The sequence below is a fragment of the Trichinella spiralis genome (assembly GCF_000181795.1).
Source record: "Trichinella spiralis strain ISS 195 chromosome Unknown Scfld9, whole genome shotgun sequence".
Taxonomy (NCBI): domain Eukaryota; kingdom Metazoa; phylum Nematoda; class Enoplea; order Trichinellida; family Trichinellidae; genus Trichinella; species Trichinella spiralis.
In genome coordinates, this window is record NW_003526948.1 from 2,158,823 (window position 1) to 2,179,953 (window position 21,131).

At 35.9% G+C, this 21,131-nt stretch overlaps 3 protein-coding genes across 3 annotated transcripts; 1 reads left to right on the forward strand and 2 right to left on the reverse strand.

Annotated features, from left to right (window-relative positions):
• Positions 1-1,195: 1,195 nt before the first annotated feature.
• Tsp_05230 (protein pad-1) lies at positions 1,196-12,186 on the reverse strand. The gene is made up of 29 exons (XM_003371510.1): positions 11,918-12,186; positions 11,760-11,844; positions 11,562-11,686; positions 11,066-11,207; positions 10,753-10,914; positions 10,594-10,696; positions 10,041-10,129; positions 9,192-9,374; positions 8,504-8,856; positions 8,323-8,437; positions 7,856-8,125; positions 7,491-7,793; positions 7,277-7,429; positions 6,995-7,184; positions 6,655-6,899; positions 6,467-6,610; positions 5,855-6,054; positions 5,284-5,758; positions 4,814-5,193; positions 4,102-4,744; positions 3,713-4,016; positions 3,229-3,389; positions 2,763-3,020; positions 2,373-2,685; positions 2,141-2,281; positions 1,846-2,047; positions 1,653-1,754; positions 1,486-1,561; positions 1,196-1,423 (listed from the first exon to the last, which is right to left on the reverse strand). The coding sequence occupies exons 1-29, from the start codon at positions 12,184-12,186 to the stop codon at positions 1,196-1,198; spliced, it is 6,414 nt and encodes a 2,137-aa protein (XP_003371558.1).
• Positions 12,187-12,884: 698 nt separating this feature from the next.
• Positions 12,885-13,688, forward strand: Tsp_05229 (putative Rho GTPase-activating protein syd-1). Its single transcript, XM_003371511.1, has 2 exons — positions 12,885-12,986; positions 13,620-13,688. The coding sequence occupies exons 1-2, from the start codon at positions 12,885-12,887 to the stop codon at positions 13,686-13,688; spliced, it is 171 nt and encodes a 56-aa protein (XP_003371559.1).
• Positions 13,689-15,155: 1,467 nt separating this feature from the next.
• Positions 15,156-19,215, reverse strand: Tsp_05228 (SH3 domain-containing kinase-binding protein 1). Its single transcript, XM_003371512.1, has 8 exons — positions 19,141-19,215; positions 18,142-18,316; positions 17,583-17,837; positions 16,498-16,679; positions 16,212-16,431; positions 15,967-16,119; positions 15,397-15,509; positions 15,156-15,173 (listed from the first exon to the last, which is right to left on the reverse strand). The coding sequence occupies exons 1-8, from the start codon at positions 19,213-19,215 to the stop codon at positions 15,156-15,158; spliced, it is 1,191 nt and encodes a 396-aa protein (XP_003371560.1).
• Between the last annotated feature and the right edge of the window lie 1,916 nt (positions 19,216-21,131).

The window sequence follows — 21,131 nt, forward strand, 5'->3', positions numbered from 1 at the left end:
CCATCTTGCATTCTTGTGTTTTTAAGTGTACTAGAATTCATGCAATAAAACAATGTAATAATAAATAAAAAATTAATGTAGTTTACAATGTGATATCTTTAACTTCATTACAGAGAAAACGCCACTGCACTTTCACCGCACACTGTACGCCAACAACCATTAAAGCTGAAGCCACGTCAGCTTACGTACAGCAGTGGAATAAAAATTTGCATAGATTTTCTGGTAAACAAGTCTTACTGTGGCTGCTTTTCAGTACTTTGAACAAACGAAAATTTTCACGACTTTTAATCTAAAATCACACCAAAAAGATGATTATATGAGTTTGAAGTTTACAGTAATAATTATTATGTTCTTTTCGACGACTAGATACCGTTGAATTCAATGAAAACATAAGCAAAATGAATTTACGAATGAATCTTCATAGATTTATTAAAAGTTCAGGATTGTGGTAAGCTATAGCTGAAAAGTAAACAAACGTTAAGGCAACGTTCAAAAATTTGCATGCGATTTCTGGTAAACAACTACAATACCAGTTTTTCATTACGCTGAGTTGTTGCTGTTCTGGATTGTAATGAATAATTTTGAAATTATGTAAATAGAAAACAGCAGTTTAAACGTATCTACTTTTACCAATTCTGGTGGTGCTTCCTAGTTAATGAGCAGTATTGTTCAATCGAAATACACCTTTTTTGAGCCATAACATTACATGTAATGAAGCTCTCTCAGTGAACGTAATCTAGCGTATCTAATTTGCCGCGTCAGCAAAGTGAACGAGCGCTCGGTTACTAATAACAGTATCGCTTCAAGAAAAACTGATTTGCATAATTGAAAAAAATACCTAAAAGTAATGTTAATCAAAAAAGAATAGCAGTATTAAACTTCAGTGCTGAATGAATTTCATTATAATTTTCTAAATATAACTTTCATTATAATCATTAATTGCTTCCAGTTGAGAATAATTAATTTCCTCGACAACTACACCGGAACACGTCGTCTGTTTATTATGTTTATTAATTGTTAATATTTGTTTTTTAAAAAGCATGCAATAAAATTTAAAATAAATAAAATGAAATAAAAAAAGAAGAAATGCAATAAAATTTCAACAACGGGACAAAATGTAAAACAGTGACAAAGAAAACAATGAAGGAAAGTAAGCAAAAAGACTGGGAAGGTGATGATCAGTTGAACAGTGCTGTCACATTTCTGCCAAGTCACTGTAAATGGACAATTCGATTTTCTCGATGACATCCTGCGCGTGGATTGGACGTCGGCTAGTTTCACTGGCAACGTTGCACAAGGTGAAGTAAAGTTCTGACAAATCAGTCAAAGAGGAAAGCTGGCGTTTATTTAAAAAGTTGATCAAACAATTTCCCGCCGCTTTTTCTGTGTTAACGGTAATAGTGGTCGATTCCGTAACACCTAGCTAAAAATGTCAACTTGCTAATCAACTTGAATAGACAACGAACAAACACACAACCAACCAACCTTGGTGCGCAGCAAGAATGCAATTCTTTTCACAAATGGCCAAAATTGATCCGTACCTACGTCACTGAAGTGGGGGCTGCAAAAAATCCATTCGTACCTAAATCATTAAAACCCCATCCTCTTTATGAACGAGAACAGCGCGAGCTGTGCTGAACAGGTTGACTCACATTTGAAATTCGGGCAAATGGGTTGAAGAATACAGCATCAAAGTGCACAAAAGCTTATTCGCGTGCAAGTACAACTGCAACCATTGGTCCTCTCTGGCACACCTGAATCAACAAAGTAATCAAATGCATAAATTCATTATATGTTCGTGGAATTGGAAGTTGCAGTTGGAATGCAATTTAAAAGTAAAAATACCGGTAATCTTCGGCAGACGAATTGCCAACTTCGATGTGATTTTCCAAACGTTTCAACACTTGCACAATTTCGTTTATAATAATGTACCAAAAGTGAGGCAAATTTTTCGACGACAAACGAATCACCAAAGCGCGAAAGCAGATGAATATTGCCTTGTGAATGTGCGGCACGTGGGACAAGCGTAAATTTTCCGTGATGCGGTCTTGAAGAAAAAAAAAGAACAGATTCGACATCAATCAATTGAAATTGTACAGGGAAAGGGGGTGAAAAAAGGATAATAGTGCAAATCCATTACCTTGAATTTCAGTCAAAACATCATCGTACTGATCAACGGCGGTACTGAGCAGCAAAAATGACAGTCGACGTAAAGCTGCTGCGCGTAATTCATATTCTTGCTCTTTGGAAAGAAACAAACTCTGTGGTGCAAAAACACGACCTATACAACAACAACAACATGACGTTAATCAGTAATAATGTTATTAAAATAAAGCTCAAAAAGTGTTCATATATGAAAAAAAATTAATTACTGACGATATCTTTGGACAGTATTCGCAAGCGTTCAATCACAATCGTCCACTTTTTCAAGCAAGAGATGGACATTTTGAAAAAGGACGGGTCGATGAATATTTCGAAGGCGGTTTTTCGCCAAGCTGAAAACAATTCCGAATGTTCACTCAGCTGAACGAGAAGGCCGGTGGCGTTTTCAAAATTGATCCTATTGCCGGCCACATTTTTCGCTTTCAAAAATGGCAACAAATTCACCCAAACGCTGTTGAACAAGTGCAGCAAACGTTCGGCGTCTTCCTTCTTGTACAAATAGTTGACGATGATCATCAGACGCTGGAATTGAAAAAAAAATTCACAGTTTTGAAAATTAAGCAAAAAATGACACCCAAAATTTAAAACTGGCCCAAAACCTTGGAAAGGAGAGCGATTGCTTTTTGACAGTAGATGAATTTTTTCCTCTTGGAGAGGCACTCCTCTTCGCCGACAGGGCTGATGTTGTCCAAATTCGGACAACTGCCAGAAGAAGAAGCTCTGCTCGACGACGGTTCAGTTTTTACACTTTCCTCTTCATGAATCTTCACCACGAAAGTCCTCTTCAACCAGTACGGCTGTTCAAGCTGTTGGCTAATCATCTCGTTCAACATGCCGACCAATTTCAAAGCAACATCCTGAAAGTGTACTATTTTTTTTAGCAATCAAAGTGCAAAATATTAATAATCAAAATCACTTGACAATCTTTGGTGCAAAGAATGTTCTGCTCATTTTTCAAACGAAATATGGCATCGGTAAAAATTCTAAAAAAACAACAACAACAACTTTTTCTCCATTTTGGATCAAAGCAGAATTGTAAAGAACAAATCAACAAATGAATCATACTTGAAAAGGAGGAATTTCGACCGCCCATGCGTGATCATCTGCAAGCACTGAAGTAACAGGTCGCAAACCGACGTCCAAGCAGCTTTCAAGTCGCACAGAGGAGCCGTTTGCACGGTGCAGTGAACCATTTCCAGCAACAGAATTTCCAACGGGATACGTTCCTGAAGTGAAAAGTGGAAATGAAATTTTTACAAAAAATATCCAGATTCGATCGAAACAACGATCAAACAATAAATACGCATTCGCGGACCTGAGTGTCGGATTTGTATTTCACGCTGATGGGATGTTTGATTGTTTCACCGTAAGCTTTGATCAGACTGTCCAAAGGGAGAACGTTGATTTGCAATAACTGCGCCACCAGTTCACACTGGCTTTCGGAATACGGATGACAGTACTGGACGTTCGACGTTGGAATCGAGTGTTGTTGCTGTTGTTGCTGTTGCTGCTGCTGTTGGCGGTGGTCATCTTCCTGACACGACCAGACCAGTGCAAATGAAGAAAGCAGGTGAGTTGGAAAGTTGAGTACGAGAGGACTGAGAAATTCCACAATTGAACTCAAAACAAGCTAAAAACAAAAAGCAAACAATAGTGTAAAATAAATTAAAAGCCAAATGCAAAGAATTGACCTCTGAGGATCGCACTGATGCAGCTGTTGTCGGCATTCTTCTCTTGGCCATGCTCCACAATCTGCTCATCAAGAACAATATATTTGGAAAAGCTGACAAAATTTGCCAACGTTGAAAGACAACGGATTGCACGAAACTGTTATCCGAATCTGCGTTGTCCAGCTGCAAAAGAGCAGAATAACAAAAGATGCAAATAAAAAATGGAAAATTATCGAACAAAAATTATCGTCAGAAAACAACATCATACCGGAGAGGTGTCGTTGAAAGTGAACGCTTTGAACAAATTTTGCAAAATCCCAGGCTTGGTTTCGGCAGTGCCGCCGGCCGGGACGGGGCAGAGGCTTTTCGACACGGCCGGCTCGACCGCGTTGACTCTGTAATTTTCCGCAAACGAGTCCAACAAGGACGAGTGCAAGAGCAAAATGAGCAAGTCGAACACCGTGTGCACGTAATTTTCAGGATACACTGAGTCCGAAGCCGACAGGGCGCCGGCCTGGGGAAACAGAGGGGGCAGCCGGGCGGTGCCGGTTGAACGACAATAAGCCGATTCGACATTGCAAAGCGCCTGTTCGACGCTGTTCACTATGACCAACGGCCCCACCGAGCCGAGGAACGGCACGCTGTCGACCACGAAGCGGAGCCAAATTTCGTGAAATTCGCAACCGGCTTGCAGAGCTTTGAGTATCGTACTCGCGAACAGACGCTTCTTGGCCAGTATCAACCTCTGCTCGACGACACTCAGGCCGCCATTGGCTTGCAGCTGATCCGAAGAACGTTCGTCCATCCAGATCTTGCTCACGGTGTGCTCGATTCGCAAAAACGACTGCACAAACCGAAGCAACCAGTGCTGGTAGACAGAGAACGAGTCGACCATCGTGGAACCGGTACAACTGCAACACAGAGCCAATATGCAATTATATGATTATAACAAATTCACAAGCAGAGAAGGAGAAACTCACAAATTGAATTGGACAATTGCTTCGGAGAATGTTCGTCTGGCGTTTGACGATTCAGTTGTATTTTGAACGTCGAACACGGTCGCCATCAGCAAGTGCAAAATGCACTTTTGCACTTTGCAACGGTCGAGCACGTCGGCCAGATGCAGCAGCAACGACGAACCATTCTCAGCTGCCAGCTGGTCAACGGCCACAAAGCATTCGGTCAAGAAGCGCAGGCAAGCGATTTTCACCCTTCTGCCCAGATGTTGAATACGCAAACGCTGCCCCGACGTGGTTGGGTTGTTGATAAAGACGCTTCTCAAAATGTACGTGGAAAACGTCAGCAACAAATCCATGTAGAGCACGCAATACGTGAGCCGGTCGTCGTCCGAACCATCCTCCTAATGATGATATATAGAAGCAATATGTGTGCATGTGAATGGGTAGGTGTGTCATTTATTACACGGCAATCAAAAAATGCAAAAACTCACAATTTTCGAATCCACCCTGCCAGATATGGACAAACGGTGAAACTTCATACAGTGAGTCAAACGCGTGTGCACATTCGGAAAATACGTGCGGCCAGAGTTGGCGGCAAAAACAGGCGTGCTGAGCAACGTCTTGGCGAAATTGGCCGGCGAATAGCGCAACACCAGCGCCAAACAATTGTAAGCGTGCAGAAGCGGTTCAGGATCGTACCAATGACGGTAAAGCAACAAATGCGCATGCAACGGATGGTACCAGAAACTGCCAGCCGGAGCTTGATCGGCAGCAGTCGGATGCGGGGAAATCGGTTTCACGTCATCCGGCCGGGCCGTCTTGTCCGCTGGCAACAAAGACATGCTGTTTCCGTATATCACGCTTTCAGTCAGTCGTTCGGACAACCGTGCATTCAAATCACCATCATCTGCACCGTCGTCGAACAACTGACCGTCCACATTTGCACAAGCACTCGAATTATTGTCTCTGCAATGGCAAAAAAAAAATACACAAGATCACACAATTATATTACGAATAGTGCCGACAAGATTGACAAGAGGAGAAAGTGAGAATTCCACTCACGATTGCTTGAACAGAATCAACTTTTGCAAATCTACGGTCCATTTGGCTTCGTTGTCCATGCACAAGTGGTAAAGCTTATGCTGCGGTGATTCCACCAACTGCAACTCGTACAAATGCTCTTTTCCTTCGACCTTGGCCAAATTCAACTGCTGCACCGAAAATCGAGCCGACGCCGGGTCGGCCAATTTCAAGCAAATCACCTGCAACAGGCAAGCAAGATCGCCGTGCTGTATCACATTCGTCAACCAGCTTTGACAAATCAACGCAAACTTATCGTCGCCATTAATGCCGCTAATCATCGCAAGCACAGCCCTGAAAAACAAATCATGATCAATAAAAATACAAATAATTAAATATTCAATTAAATGTCAAATTCATCATCCACAATCTATCTGCCTACTAATCAAATTTGAGCAAATGAACAAAACTATATAAAACAGCCTACAAATCAAGCGGATTCAGTTCCACTGGATATCGATAAGTGCTTTTCGTCTCATCACTGAACAACGACCAGACGAAGGCATACTTCGATGCTGCTTGGGCGCGAACAGACTAGGATAAAAATTATTTTTTTTTTCTTTTATAAAAGAAAAATAATACAATTGAATATACCAGGTCTTCAGAGGAGAGATTTTTCAAAATGAAGCTTTCACATTTTTGAGAAAACAGTGAACTTATATAAACAAACACTCGTCCAGCGGCTAATGCATGCTGTTGATTGAATTCAATTGCATTCCAACTGGTGTACATGATGCTCTTGAAAACAGAAAAATTAATTTACAATATATACACATACACACATGCACATCTATAAATACATCCGCATAATTGTCAACGTTGGTATGAGCGAAAAGTGTTTTGCCGAACAACAGCATCAAAGTAGGTATTTCTCCGTTCAATGATTGTTCAGCAGATGCGTCGTCCATTCGTTGCACGTTGATGAAATACAAAATCATCTGAGCACAATAAAATCCAATCTTCATATCCGAACCCAACGACATTGTAACAATTTGTTCCACCAACAAGTGGACATCCATATGATCACCTTCAAAACGAAACAGGCAAATCATTACCAACCAAAAACCAAAAACAGCAACAACAAAATAATAATAATTAATAATCTGAATCATCTCTACGCACTGATGTCGCATGACGGTAACGGAAACTCTAACACGTGCATTATCAATTCACAGACGGAAAATAACACTTTTCTCGAGCTTGGCATCTTCAAATTGGCATACAGTTGACGTAGGAGCGCATTGACAACATTGAAAAAATTACTAAAATGTTTAACAGTGTCCGCGGATATTATTTCGTCAACAATGATCCCCTGAAAATGGAAACAAAAGGAGAAAAATTAATAAATTTCCATTCAAAATTAATCAAATCCTTATCGAAAACTTATTTTGTTTGTTCCCTTACCAGTTTATTTTTCAAATTTTCCGACAAACCAACAGCTGTTTTGAGAATAGTTTCCACAGTTTCGTTGTGCAAATCAGTTTCATCAAAAATTATTGAAATTAATCTTTCCAATAATTTCACTCGCATGTTCATATTCAATGTTGCATGTATGACCTGTTCAAATAAAAAACCTGCCATTACTATTATCCAATATTCAAATCAACCAACTGCTCACCACATCGGTACAGTTGTGCAAAATGATCATCAGGCGACAAATTCGCACCAGTAGCGATTCATTTGTTTCACGTCGATTAATGATGGTGATCATGTGATTCCAAATGTAATCGTTTGGCAATTTAGATAATAAAACGTCGAGTTGCTGAAAAAACAGATCCTTCCCATCACAGTTTGTCCACTGATTTTCACTCGGAGAAGTGGAAAATCGTTCGACCGCGAGCAAGCACGACAAAAGTACATGATCGGTAATTTCCTTGCTCAGCAGTGGCTTCTCAAACAGGCATAACAAAAGGTGGATCGTCTGAAAAGCAAACCGATGAATAAATAATCCACACTGTTCAACAGTAAATAAATTAATCTTACACGAATACACTGGGCCCAGCTAACATCTGCAGCTTCCAACAAACTGTCCAATGACTTCAGCACTACATCCTTGGCGTGTTTTTTGAAATAAGACAAGTCGGTATGTTTGCTGCGTGAACCGCACAGCCAGTGGAACAGACGACGGTTCAAGGAAAGATCATTGCGAAGCATTACAAAAATACACTTTTGAACGAGACGGAAAACATCTTCACGCAATAAACAATCTGTGTGCAATGGAAAAGCTGCCAAAACAAAATCCAACAGCCGACGCTGCACGAGAGGCATCTCATCTTCGGCACACAAACAGAGGGCGTCAATCGAAAATTTGAATAAAAAAAGTTAAATCATGTTTATTTTAAAAAATAAACAAATCAACAAACAATACGCAATACCATTCGATTCAAGTCGTTGCCAATGATGCACATCTGATCTTCGATTGAACGTTCTGGGCTGTATCTCCTACTTACAAACAACAGAGCGGAAAGACGAGTCGACGGAGTTGTAATAACGCAATACCAAAGACGAGTGAAAAATTCTCCTGGACCAACTTTGTCACAGACGGCGTTCAACATATTCAAACATCTACCATATGAACAAAATCGTAATTAAATTATGTAAAGTTAAATTAAATAATAAGCAAATGCTCACTGGTCGAAAAATTCAGAACCCTCTTCCACTACTGGCAGTACGCTGTTCAGAAAGCCGCACAAGGCTGGCAGAAGTTTAACGCCCAAAGGAATGAAATGCTTTTCAAAAATTTTCAGCAATTCCCTCTTCACCTGGATGGAGGCGTTCAAAAACAGTGGAAATAAACTAGATGCATATAAATGTAAACTGTTCGCCAGATCCGATTCACCCAACAGATCGAATATTATTTCATAACATTCCAAAGCTTTAATATGAACACCTACAGGTAATGACGGGTGAAAGCAGTAAGACAGCTGCTTTGAAATTTGTACATCTCGAGGAACAACGCCAAATTTAGAATTGGCGGTCAACAGCTAAAAATAAACAAATACTATCAATATCAGGAAGATAAAAATTATACACCACAACAGCTCCAAATGTTTTTTTATCATCAAAGCGAAGTGTCAAAAGCTATAAAAGCTGTCGTAGTAAAACAAAATATAAAACAGTACACTGTTTAACAGAAATTTAACATTCATAATTTACAGTGTTCAACAATTTCAAAAACGAATAAAACCTCTGGTCGACGGTGATCGTCATTCTTATTAAAACTGTTCAAAAATATAAATTAAATCACCGTATCATTTCACACTGCCAGCCAGCGAAATATAAAGAGCAATAAAGTAAAATTATTTATTAAGTCGCTTACTCTATTAAGTTTATCTAAAGCTACGATCCTATCCACCCATTGCACGGATGTTTCAAAGTTTTTCAACGACTTCTCCACTGCAATTTCAAATGCCTTGTATTCCGGACTAGATGATAAAATATCCGCTTCTGCTTTCATTCTGCTTTCGGGTAGCATTGTCATCGGCAAATGTCGAAGAAATTCCTACAAAATTATTTTCATTATAACTAATATCAAATCATAAATAAAAATAAAAAACAAGAAAAAACAAAAACTCTGTTATACGAAAAATATATTAAAATAAAACTCGGTGAAACACTAACCACGGCAACAAAACTGTAACGACTGCTTAACAATTAATTCCCTGTCACTTGATTGCTAAAATACAGTAAGTTTATAAAATGCAAGTATGACCAATAGTTAATATGTATTTTACATGTCACTTTAAAATTTACTTTTTAAAAACTTTTAAGTGATCACTTTAAAATTTGTTACTTTTTAAAAACTTTTCAGTCATCACTTAAAAATTTAATTTGTAATTAGACACTAATAATTCAAATACTTACGGAATGCAAAAGTATTTACATTACGTTTCGGCAGTGGCATACACGCGTTACTGTACATCCATCTGCCAGCATTTAATAATATTTCTCTGTTAATATTTTTTAAAGATCAACTGATCATAACCGCTTCACAAAAAAAACATAAATAATGCTTTGCATTTTTCAGATTTTCAATGTAAGATCAATTCCATTCGTTTAAAAATTTTACTTGCATTAATAAAAATAATTTTTATCAGTAAATAAATAAATTAATATACATAAACTAGTATTTAATTTTTTTTAACTTCAACAAAAATGCGTCGCTTACTAACAGAATCCAAGTACGAGTCAGTTCGTGATGACTCACATACATGATGTTTTTACATGTTGATACATGCTGAACTAATGAATGGCGTACTGAAACATGCTTCATACGACTAGCATTAGTAACAATAGCATCTAAATGTCAACGATTGTAATAAAACCTGTTTAATCAAACAAAAAATCAGCAGAAAGCAATAATTTCGAACTTCCTTTTGATGTAAATGAACATTTAGAATACAAAATTTAATGCACATAAATTAAAAAATGCGTACATTAAAATGCAAAGAAAACAATTTTAAAAAATTGGAAAAATAAATATCCGTACTGCAATATTCAATTCAAATAATAAAGAAATAAGCAGCTCGAGATGAAGAAAATTAATTGTTGTTCTTCTTCAAATTTTCAAATCGACGAGACAATTCATCGAAATCAAATTTCTTTTCATTTTCAGCAGAATTTACGTTGACGTCAACTCCCTTATCTTCAGTACGTTCATTGTGATCTACATCAGAGAAATTAATTTCCAAAAAAAGTAACCGGATTAGGTACATACATACCCTTTTCAGGCAAATCCATGATGCTTTCTGGGGCCGTTGGAAGAAGCGGAGCGCTTGGAAGAACCACTTCAGTGGTTGTTTCAAAATGAAGAGAACGTAAATCCTACAATTACCAAATAAATCAAAAAAGAATAGAAAATTTATGCCATAACATGATACCTTCACAAAACGTTTATCCTCATCTGAATTATCATTTTCCAAATATGCATCCACCTTCGGCTCCAATACTTCAGGATAAAGCGGATGCTGTGCTGCCGAATTTGTTTGTACTTGGCCAGGATTTTCAAAATATGATGGCGGAAAAATCCAACCCAATTCTTGCTGAAATACATAAATCACATTTAACAGTTCGTATGCTTCAGTTAGAATGGCAAAATTGTTGAAACAATGGTGTTGAATAAGTTGAATACAACTTTTGAATAATACACAGTTACAAATAAAAGCATTTAATAAACAACACTTTCTACAATACCTTTGGCTTCTGAGTTTTGTTGAAATCAGTATCCAAATCAATCAACGATCCTTCAGCTGCTGAAACGTCGCTTTCCTCTTTCATATATCGTTCATCTGGAGTGTATGGTACTTGATGACTTTTTGCTATTTCAATCATGTATCTATAAATAGTTTAAAAGAATATGACATAAAAATCAATTACAGTCGTACCACTTCATGCAAACCAACTTATTATTAGTTTCAATTATTTGAACAAAAAGCAAGTGAAAATTCAACACAACGCTGAATTCACAAATTGATAATGTTTCCATATTTGAATATCATTGAATGTCTAGCGCATTATTTTACTTCAATTTGATTAGAAATTATCAATGACAAAATACAACCTTGCAAGTAGGTAAGTTGTTTTGTTAAATAACAAAATTTTACTAAAATTGTGTATAACTAATACAAAAGCTTATAAAGTTTCAAAATAAACAAAAAAATAAAAATAAAAGGTTCACTTTTCAACTAACGATGGCGATGGTGTATGAATGCTTAGCTTTTGCAAAAGTTTACAATTCACTTTGGCAAATTTGTTTTCTCGACAACCGTTCACAAACTGCCTTCCATATTTTATAGCCAGTTGGTCGGATATAACCTAAAATTTTAAATACTGATAAATGAAAGAATTTAATAAGAACAAAAAATAAAAAGAAACAGAACGCGCATACTTTCAGTTCAGGAACTTCAGTCATCAAACGAGGACTGGCCCAGAGCAAACTGTTCACAGCTTCTTCCAAGCCACTGTCCAGAGTCCTGAAAAATAAGTCAAACAATATAATTAATAAGGAGCGTGTTTTATTTAAAATAAAAGGAAAAACAAGCTCACTTCATTTGTTGAATGAAATCAAATCTAGTCAACAGAAGATCGCACAATATTTCAACAAATTCGAAAGCTTCAATGCTGTAATCTTCGAGAATAATCTGTTCGACACGGATTCGAGCTCGATCTGCTTTGTTCTGTGTAATAAAATCAGCAATCTCTTTTCTAGCCTTTTGCCCCATCTCAGATTTCTTTTTGCCCAACAGCTTCAACCGATTCATCGCCAGACGCAGATTAGTCTTCAATTTTGTGTAATTTGGGCCGACCGTGAACATACTGAACAACTGAAACTGAAACAAAAGAACACCATAAAAATAAATAAAGTATCATATATAAAATACTGTTGAAAAAATGCAATCCAACGAACAGTGCACTCGGAACAAATGGAATAAAAACAGCTGGTCGTCTGAAAACAAAATTTTTCTATTTTCCAGTTATAATGAAAAATAGTAAACAATTTTTATTAAATTAAAAGTTAAAAACACATGGTTTAAGGAAACATTCAAATAAAATTACTTTAATCAATTATTTTTTGATCTTTTATTTAAAACATTCATTACATGAAAAAACAATGACTCACTCCAGGTTGTTTTACTGTAGAAAAAATAATCAAGAACAAAAAAACTAATAAAAGATTGCAATGAAAATGTTTTGATTTTGAACAATAAATTATTTAAAAAACGCTTTTAAGTTAAATTAAAAATTTTTTTTATTAAAATTAAAAATTTTTTTCATTTTATTTCAAAAATTTGCAATATGGGGGAAATTTTAACATTTAGAGTTGAAAAACGTAAAAATGTTCAGTTCTTGGTTTCCATAGTTGGAAAGGTTGTTTGTAGTTGAAATTTATTTCGAATGATTTAAAGTATTCAATTGATATCTTTTACAGTTTGCTGCACCGAAGCGCATAATTGAAACCTGCGCAAAATAAAGAAAAAAATTTTTTTTCAATTCTCATTTTCAGTTAGCCAAAATGCACTGCCAGCTTGTTGATCAGAAAATTGATTTTACCGGCACCAAATCAGGAAAATTGTCAAATTGTTTTACGCTGTCGAAGTTCTATAATAGCATGTTGGTAAAAATTACAGTCGACAGTGTCGTGTAGCCACATGTTGAGAAAAGATTTAAAAAATGTCGAATCAGACAAAATTTTGAACACCGAGCAACAAAAGTTGAGAAAAAAAAATGTGAATAATGATTACAACTTGATTTCACAAATCAGTACGTTGGAAAGGAAAAGAAAGCATGAGAAGAAGATGAAGATTGTTTTTCATTCTTCTTTTAACCGTTTGAATCACAATTTTCGTTGCGATGTTGTTGTCGTAGTTGCTGAAAGGTGATCTCTTCCAACATCCGGAGTCGATCTTCCATTCTCTGCAGAGCACCGTAAATTTCAGATGTAAATTCCACAAAAGAAATTTGCATGTTTAAAAATATTCGCTGCAGTCGTGCATCGTCCATGAATTGTTTTACTTGAAGTAAATTGACAAAAATTAATTTTATATAAATAAATACAAAGAAAAAATTCAATATATCTATGATAGTATACATTCTTGAAGTGAGGTGATATTTTTGTTAATTTACAAGAAAAAAAGAAAAGTAGAAATGAAAAATATTCATACTTCGTTGAAAATCGTTCAGATCGAATCTATCCATTTGGTTGAGAAGAATCTAAAACAAAATCACGCAAAAAAAATACAAAGTTCAGACGTCTGGTGAACGTTGTCAGAGAAGAGTAGCAAACGCAGAGATAGATGACTGCACAAATTTGAAATAAAGTAGAAAAATTATTTGCAGTTCCATGCTGCACCAATTGACGAGTCATTTGAATAGAAAAGATTCATCATCCAACTAATTCACTGTTCAAATGAACAAATTTATTGACTAGAAATACGCAACAAAACACCAACAATGACGAATGCACTTTTATGCAAATGATACTGCATAAAATGTCATTCATTATTGACACTTTTATTGAAAAGAAAAATTTCCACTTTTTTTTCAATTATTATATTCAACTTTTATTATTCAATTCAACAATGCTGTTAATTTTGCAACCAGAAGTTTGTCTGAAGGAAAAAAGAGAAAACCTACACAATGAATAATTTGCCGTAAGCAGTTTATAAGCCACTGCTTATTTATTCACTGCCGTACATATAATATATACACAAAAGAAGCACAGAAAAGTTGAACAACAAAAATTTCAGCCACAATAGCAGTTTGAAAAAAATAAAACATTTGATCAGTAAATTAAGAAATCATTTTTTCAAAAACAAATTATTTTTAAAAAAGTGTATAAATTTTAGCGGATTGTTGGCATTTTTGTATTATACAAGAAAAGTTTAAAAGTGAACTGACAGTTCAAAAAAATTTTCAAATCACCGTATCAAAAAAGAGGAATTAAAAAAATAAAAGAAATAGTCTAATCGGTCGACAATTATATACCAATTGACAGCATTGCAGTTTTGTTTGAAAATATTACAAGAAATTATTTATCAAACAACAGCTTGAATATTAGGCGCTGGAAGAAAAGATAATCATAATTTTTCGTTATTAGATATACTTTTATGATAAAAAAAACAATTAAGCATATTTCAAGCGTCTACAACGACGTACGAAAACTGTTTAAAGCGTCGGAACACTAGCAAATAGAATGAATGTTCTTTTCGTTTTGTGATTTGAAACGAAAGCGAAAAGGCACCACCATGTGCAAATGACAGAAAAAAGAAGAGAAAAATAAAAACAAATAAACAAGTGTATGTATCTGAAAAAGAATTGTCGAGAAGTGAAAATTTCGCATCGTGATAATTTAAATTAAGCAGTAAAATAATAAATTACAATAAACAGCATATCCAAAAGGAAAACAAAACTACTACAAAATGTTCAGCTGTTGAATGTTGTTGTTGCGTTGTGAAGGAAAGCAGTGACTTGACAAAAATTTATTCGACTCAATTGTTATTTGATATTGGTCGAATTTTCCAAACGGACAATACGCTTCTCCAGTTGCTCAATTCGATCCATCAGTTTTGTCGAAAATTCTGTAAAGGCAGTTTGCAAAGCGAGTAATTCATCTCTCACGTTTCCATTTTCCAACTGGCCATCATTGCTCCCTTCTATAATGGAAGAAAAAAAAACATTTTTTGAACTTAATTTCCTATTCGTACTGTAAACCAACAAAAAATGTTTTTTCTATTTAAAAAATGATTAAATTTCAAACAATTCGTTGTGAATGGGAAATTTTGAATTAATTGCACTCGACCAGCTGCAATAAATTGTGATTTACAATAAATTTAACTTTTACAATTTACAAAAGAAAGAGAAAAATAATTTCAAACTTTTATTAGCAACGTGGCCAGTTTTGACCGACGATTGAACGGCCGTAGCAGGGGGTAGAACACAAGCACTTTCGACCTGATAAAAGTAAAATGAACGAACACCAAAACTGAAAAAGTGCAAGAAACAAAAAAGACAAATGTCAATTATACCATTCCTTGAACAAATGCCGACGAAGGGAGCCTCTTGTTGTTCATTTTCGGTCGACTGGTGATCAGTTGAGAAATCTTCGAGCTGGGCGTTTCAACTGAATCACGTTCCGCAACTGCAAATGCAAAATTATAATTCTAATAAATCAACACAAAAAGTGACTTTTCATAAAAATTGAACATTACTGCTTTTTGTATTTTAACTTTTTTTTCCTTTTACCCCTCAGTTGAAACAAACAAAAAAAATACACTTTCAAGTGTTTGTAAAAGTCAAAATTTCAGTAAGAAAAAGTTATTCCCTTTTATAATAAATAACCAACGACACTTATCACTGATCATTTGACAATTATATGAAACGAAATTTGGTGACAATAAAACCAGACTTGTCCCATTTACCAACATTTCACTAATTTTCACATATTTTTGAAACGAGAAAGTAAAACTGAGCAAAAAAAGGTTATATTAAAACACATCTTCTTATCGTCAATGTTGAACGTCTGCCCGCTTCATTCAACGTGCTTCGTTGATTGAAATTATTGTGCACGAATTTATTATAATAAAGAAATATCCTACTTTCAATTTTGTGTCCGTCCAGTTCAGTTTTCACTGGCGTGACATCGGATTCGGTATTTTTAGCAACTTTGCTCTTGCTGAGCAACGACAAACGAAACACACCGCCTTTGTCATGCTTTTCCAATATACCGGTCGGTGTTTCACTTTTCACATCTCAAAGTGGAAATGCGAAAGCACAATTGAAATAAAACCGAAACAGCCGAGAAGCAAAAACTGCAACCAATACCACCATCACCACCACCTACCTTTCTTAATTTTGACAGCCTCATCTGACGGGGCAATTTGTTGACTTTTGCCAGCAATTATCAACCGACCGGGGGCTTGGTCGATCAAATTCCCACCCTTGGTCAATTTGGTGCCATTGGAGCCAACGTCCGCGGTCGTCGACGAACCGCTGCTCGTGGTCAACGCGTTCGGCTTTGCCGGCTTGACCGGCACAACCGGAGGCGCCCACTTTTTCAGTGCCTGAAAGATAAATAAAAAAAGAATTTTAAGAAAAAGAATTGCTAAAATGCCGCAACCGCAGCTCACTTCTTCAGCACTGATTGGCGAGACGAAATTGTCCGGAAACACGCCCCGTTTGCCGTTCAATTCACCGTACCACCAGCCTGGATCTTCACAATCCTTTTTCAAAACGGCAACAATGTCGCCAACTTGCAAAGTCAATTCGTCGTCATTTTCCGCTTCGTAACAATAATTCGCTTTCACATAAACTGAAAATTACCGATAAAATTAAAGAAAAAAATATATATAACAATGACAAAAAATACCTTTGCTCAGATTGTCACTCTGCTCCTCAACCGGCTTCTTGACAGCAATGGGTGACTAAATAATAATTATTGAAAAGAAAAATAAAATTTACATTTAACTGTGCTAACATTATGGTATTTATTCAAAAAAATACAAAATTATTGAACAGGAAAAATGATAAACTGAATGCATTTATATATGCATGAATGGCACAAGGAGGCTCCCATTCGTCCTTTTATATAAAAAAAAAATTGAACTTCACAACCTCATTTGCAAAACTTTCCCTGTTGACTTCATGATGTCTAAAGAAAATTTTTTAAAAAATCATGATTGTATAAGATTCATACAGTATGGTACAGTACACTACAGTAATCACAATTTGTAAAAGATAACACTGACTGGTGATGTGCAAGTAGAAAATTGCCAATCCCAGCAATGCAGAATTGTTCATTTTTTGAAACAAGTATCACACATACACACACACACACACATCAGTTGTTAGTTGTGATGAAATATAATGGAAAAATTAAACATTGCCACTGTTGCATGAAAAAATTTTTCCCCGGCGTGAAAAATTTGCTCAACAAAAAAGAATATAAAAATGATTACTTTCGGCTGCTGCTGGTCTTCTTTAGTGTCCAATGGTCGCTTCGTTTCGGCTATTCCAGCGACGTATTTTGTCGACTTCAAGCCGAACTTGCCGTCGTTGGCGGCAAAAATGTTTCCAAAACCGACCCCGTGAATTTTTTTCGGTTGAATTTCCGATACTGAAGTGTCGGCTGCAAGGGGAATTCAATTTGTAAATTTCAACCGCACATATTATTGTTCAACTGATTTAAATAAAAGAGAAAAAATAAGAAATTTACACGAATCAGAAGCAAGATTCGAAGGGTCGACGTTGTGATCGTGGTGCCTGATCTGCGAGCTGAGCACATCCAACGGTTTGACGTGACTAGCTGGCACCATGCCAGTTTTGCCGTTCAGCCTGGCTTTGTACCAGCCGTCCTCTTCGTCACCGATCATCTCGACCAAATCGTTCACTTCCAAGCGAAGTTCATCCTCGTTGACCGGAGTATAACTTTGAACAACACGAAGACGACGACCACGAAAATCACTCACGCCTACAAACAAACATCAATCAGTATACTGTATTGGAATTGAAAAAATTTTTAGCCATCAAATTTGGCAAAGGTTAACAACCACAGCAAAAGGCAAACAACGTGTACAAACACTCAGTCCTACATATCACCATTATTTATCATTATTACTATTATCATTATTATTATGGTGACTACTTTGTCAACAACGTCTGTTGAACTCAAACTTCTTCACACTTGCAACGCTTTGTGACATTGCAAATTAAACAGAAAACTAGTATCAAAGTTAGCTTTCAACACTTCGACAGACTTGTTCAAAAATACATACATATATGTAAAAGAAATTTTTCAACTTTACACAAACAATCATCTACAATACTACTACAACCAATAATAATGGAACAACACACTTTTATGCATGAGTTATAGAAAAAAGAAGCAAAAAATACCAACAAGTTGCCAATGGGGAATGCAATTTTCACACGCATAACAACAACAATTATCTGACAAAGAAATGCAAAAATATGACAATATTTCAATGAAAGAAAAAATATATACATTTAAAGAAACGCAATGGGCTTGACAGCTGATCGAAAATCAATTCAAAATTACAATTCAACATTGAAAAATTTTGTTACAATAAATAAAATGAATTACGATAACAGAATAGAAATTCAATTTAAAAAAAGAATAATAATACCTGCTGCGCAGTTGCACAATTTCAATGCATGTTTCAAACCAGTGAATTTGTCCAAAAGAAAATACAAAATCACATGCCTATTCGTTTCCGCGAGATTATAATGAAAAAAAAAACAGAAACAAATTCAAACTGATTGCTGAATAAGTGTAAATTGAACTGAAGGATAAAGATGACCAGAGAAGTAAGTGGAAAAAATTAAAATATTCTCACTGCACAAACAATATACTAAATATTAACACTTCCTATTCGGATCGTCATGTGAGAACAAGTAACTTATATTTCGAAGTTAATTTTCAACTTATTGAACAAAAAATATTTTTGAAATTTTCACAAATGCCAACCACTTCTCAAAATATTTTAAATAACAAAGAAAAGTTGATAACAATTTTGCACTGAGGGTCAAACGGTCGCGGCTGATACACACTGCAGTCTCAAAACGACGGGTCAGACGAAGAGTTCACCTTGTAGGTCATTAAAATAATACAGTACACCATGCAACACCTCATTGATGTTATTTCATCAACGAGGCGATCCGAATATCGCCAGCATCTGGGCAGGAAGTAATAAAATTTGCAACACCCAGTCGCTGCTGAACAATGAATTTCGTTTCATCAAAATGAAACTTACAACATCGCCCAGAGGAAATGCTTTCATCGGAGATGAAAAGAAAAATATGCAAAGTGGAATTTTCTCATTTAACATCTATCTGAAAGCTTGAATTGCAACTACTTTTGCTGCTGTTATTTATAGAATCTAATTTGCTTAATGCCTACTGAACAGAAAAGCAATTGCATTGAAAACGAAACTTCTAAATATTCCACGTAATTACATTAACAGATAACTGATAACTTTGTAATAAGATGTAAAATGTGACTTTTGTTTCACTCAATCAAAAATGCCATACCGAAAAAAAGTAAATGGGCTTGGTCTGTTGTGCAATGGCTTACAACACTATTAACATCGTATTGATCAGTGCAATGGCTAACACTGAGAGAAGTAAAATCGCTTTTGTGCAAAAAACTAACACTATTGAACAAAGTAAACAGCCAGATGCGGCAGCAAGCTGGAGTGCATAATTTTTTTTCAAAAGCTAAAGAAGGATGCATCAGCAAAGGTTTCTCTTAGAAACAGAACGAATAATAGAAAAATTACTGCTTGTCAATTTTCTATCGACCGAGACATAAGAGAAAATTATGGAGCACAAGTGGACAGCCGCGCGTCCAAAATACGACAACAGCTGATCACTTTCCGCCCAACTGCTACTCTGAAGTGCTTTTCACAAAGTTCGCCTAATTAGCAAGCATGAAACCTTTCGGGCAAAGGAGACAGACCAAGAAAAAAAAAGACATCAACGTGAATATAGGCGGGACAGAAAAGAAAACTGAAGACAAGCAACCGAACTGGACAAGAACTGCGGTGGGCGTTCGCGTGACAATCAACAATGGCCAGGCTAGCATCGATTGAGAGAAAGCTTCAGAAGCAAAAACAAGCTAATGAAGGATTTTTTCCAACCAACAGCGCACAACTGTAAACAAACTCCGAAACTTAAAATTGACCACCTTTAGCAAGATTCCAATTATTAATTATTATTTATGCGCGTTGCAGTGTTGAAAATTATCACACAAATTACTTTTGCGACAATGATCACTGGGTGCGTTGCTTTTGGATTTCAATTCAGAGCTTATACGTCGCACCAGACTAGCGACATTGCCAACTTTCGGACTGCAAAGCGATGCGTCGCCGGCCTGAAACAACAACCACATTACTTGCACACATTGCAGCAGGCAAGCTGATTTGGATAAATATTTACCACCTTTTCCATTTTGGCTGAAAAAAAATTATTATGGCTATTCAGTGACCCAACGATAAATAAAATCTAAAAATATGAAATTAATAAATAATCGCGTTCATTGCTGCTGTTCCGCGAACGATGCTAGCAAATCAAGATGCACAACACGCTGGAGAGGTTGATAGAAATTCAAAGAGAAAAAAACGAAAACAACAAAACAGCATGAAGAGAAGCAGAGAAAATTTTCGTTAAAACCAGTTTATCACTGTCATTACACATCTTTGAACAATCAAGTGTAAAGCAGTTGACAAAAAGGCCGTTGGCATCTGCGAGAAATACACACCTACAGAACTATCAAATGAATTAAACAAAATCAAGTACTTATTTCATAACCACAGTAAGTTATTCAAAAAAATACTCGCCATGAAAATCGGCGTTGGATTGTTTCAGCAATTTATTGAATGCAGTTTTTCTTAGTTTAAAAATTATTTCTACTTATCAAACATAAATAATTTTAATTTATGAAACAACTGCTTACAGCAGCAATAACGTACATACTAGTCATAGCGATATTTCTTTGGTAACTGAACACTCCACTGGTAGTATTCGCATTTTTATTAAAATAAAAAACATTGAATTTGTGCATTACATAATTAATAATTTACTTATAAAAAGCATATTTCATTTTATAATTCCATAATAATTTTTACTAAAATGATTGAATTGCTGCTGTTAGGTGCTTATAAAAAAACAAACTCAAAATTTCTCGTTCAGAAAATATCTGTTAATTTTTTTAATTTATATGGCATTGTGAAAGACGAATCATAAT

Coding starts and splice junctions, on each gene's coding strand:
- Tsp_05230 (XM_003371510.1), bottom strand. CDS start 12,186: ATGTTCACGGTCGGCCCAAATTACACAAAATTGAAGACTAATCTGCGT. Junction 11,687..11,759: donor CTGAAGTTCCTGAACTGAAA/GTATGCGCGTTC, acceptor TTAAAATTTTAG/GTTATATCCGACCAACTGGC. Junction 3,390..3,712: donor TGCTTTCTTCATTTGCACTG/GTCTGGTCGTGT, acceptor TTTTCACTTCAG/GAACGTATCCCGTTGGAAAT.
- Tsp_05229 (XM_003371511.1), top strand. CDS start 12,885: ATGCACTGCCAGCTTGTTGATCAGAAAATTGATTTTACCGGCACCAAA. Junction 12,987..13,619: donor AGTTCTATAATAGCATGTTG/GTAAAAATTACA, acceptor TACAAAGTTCAG/ACGTCTGGTGAACGTTGTCA.
- Tsp_05228 (XM_003371512.1), bottom strand. CDS start 19,215: ATGTTAAATGAGAAAATTCCACTTTGCATATTTTTCTTTTCATCTCCG. Junction 18,317..19,140: donor CATTTCCTCTGGGCGATGTT/GTAAGTTTCATT, acceptor TTTCTTTGTCAG/ATAATTGTTGTTGTTATGCG. Junction 16,680..17,582: donor GAATCTTGCTTCTGATTCGT/GTAAATTTCTTA, acceptor GGTAATTTTCAG/TTTATGTGAAAGCGAATTAT.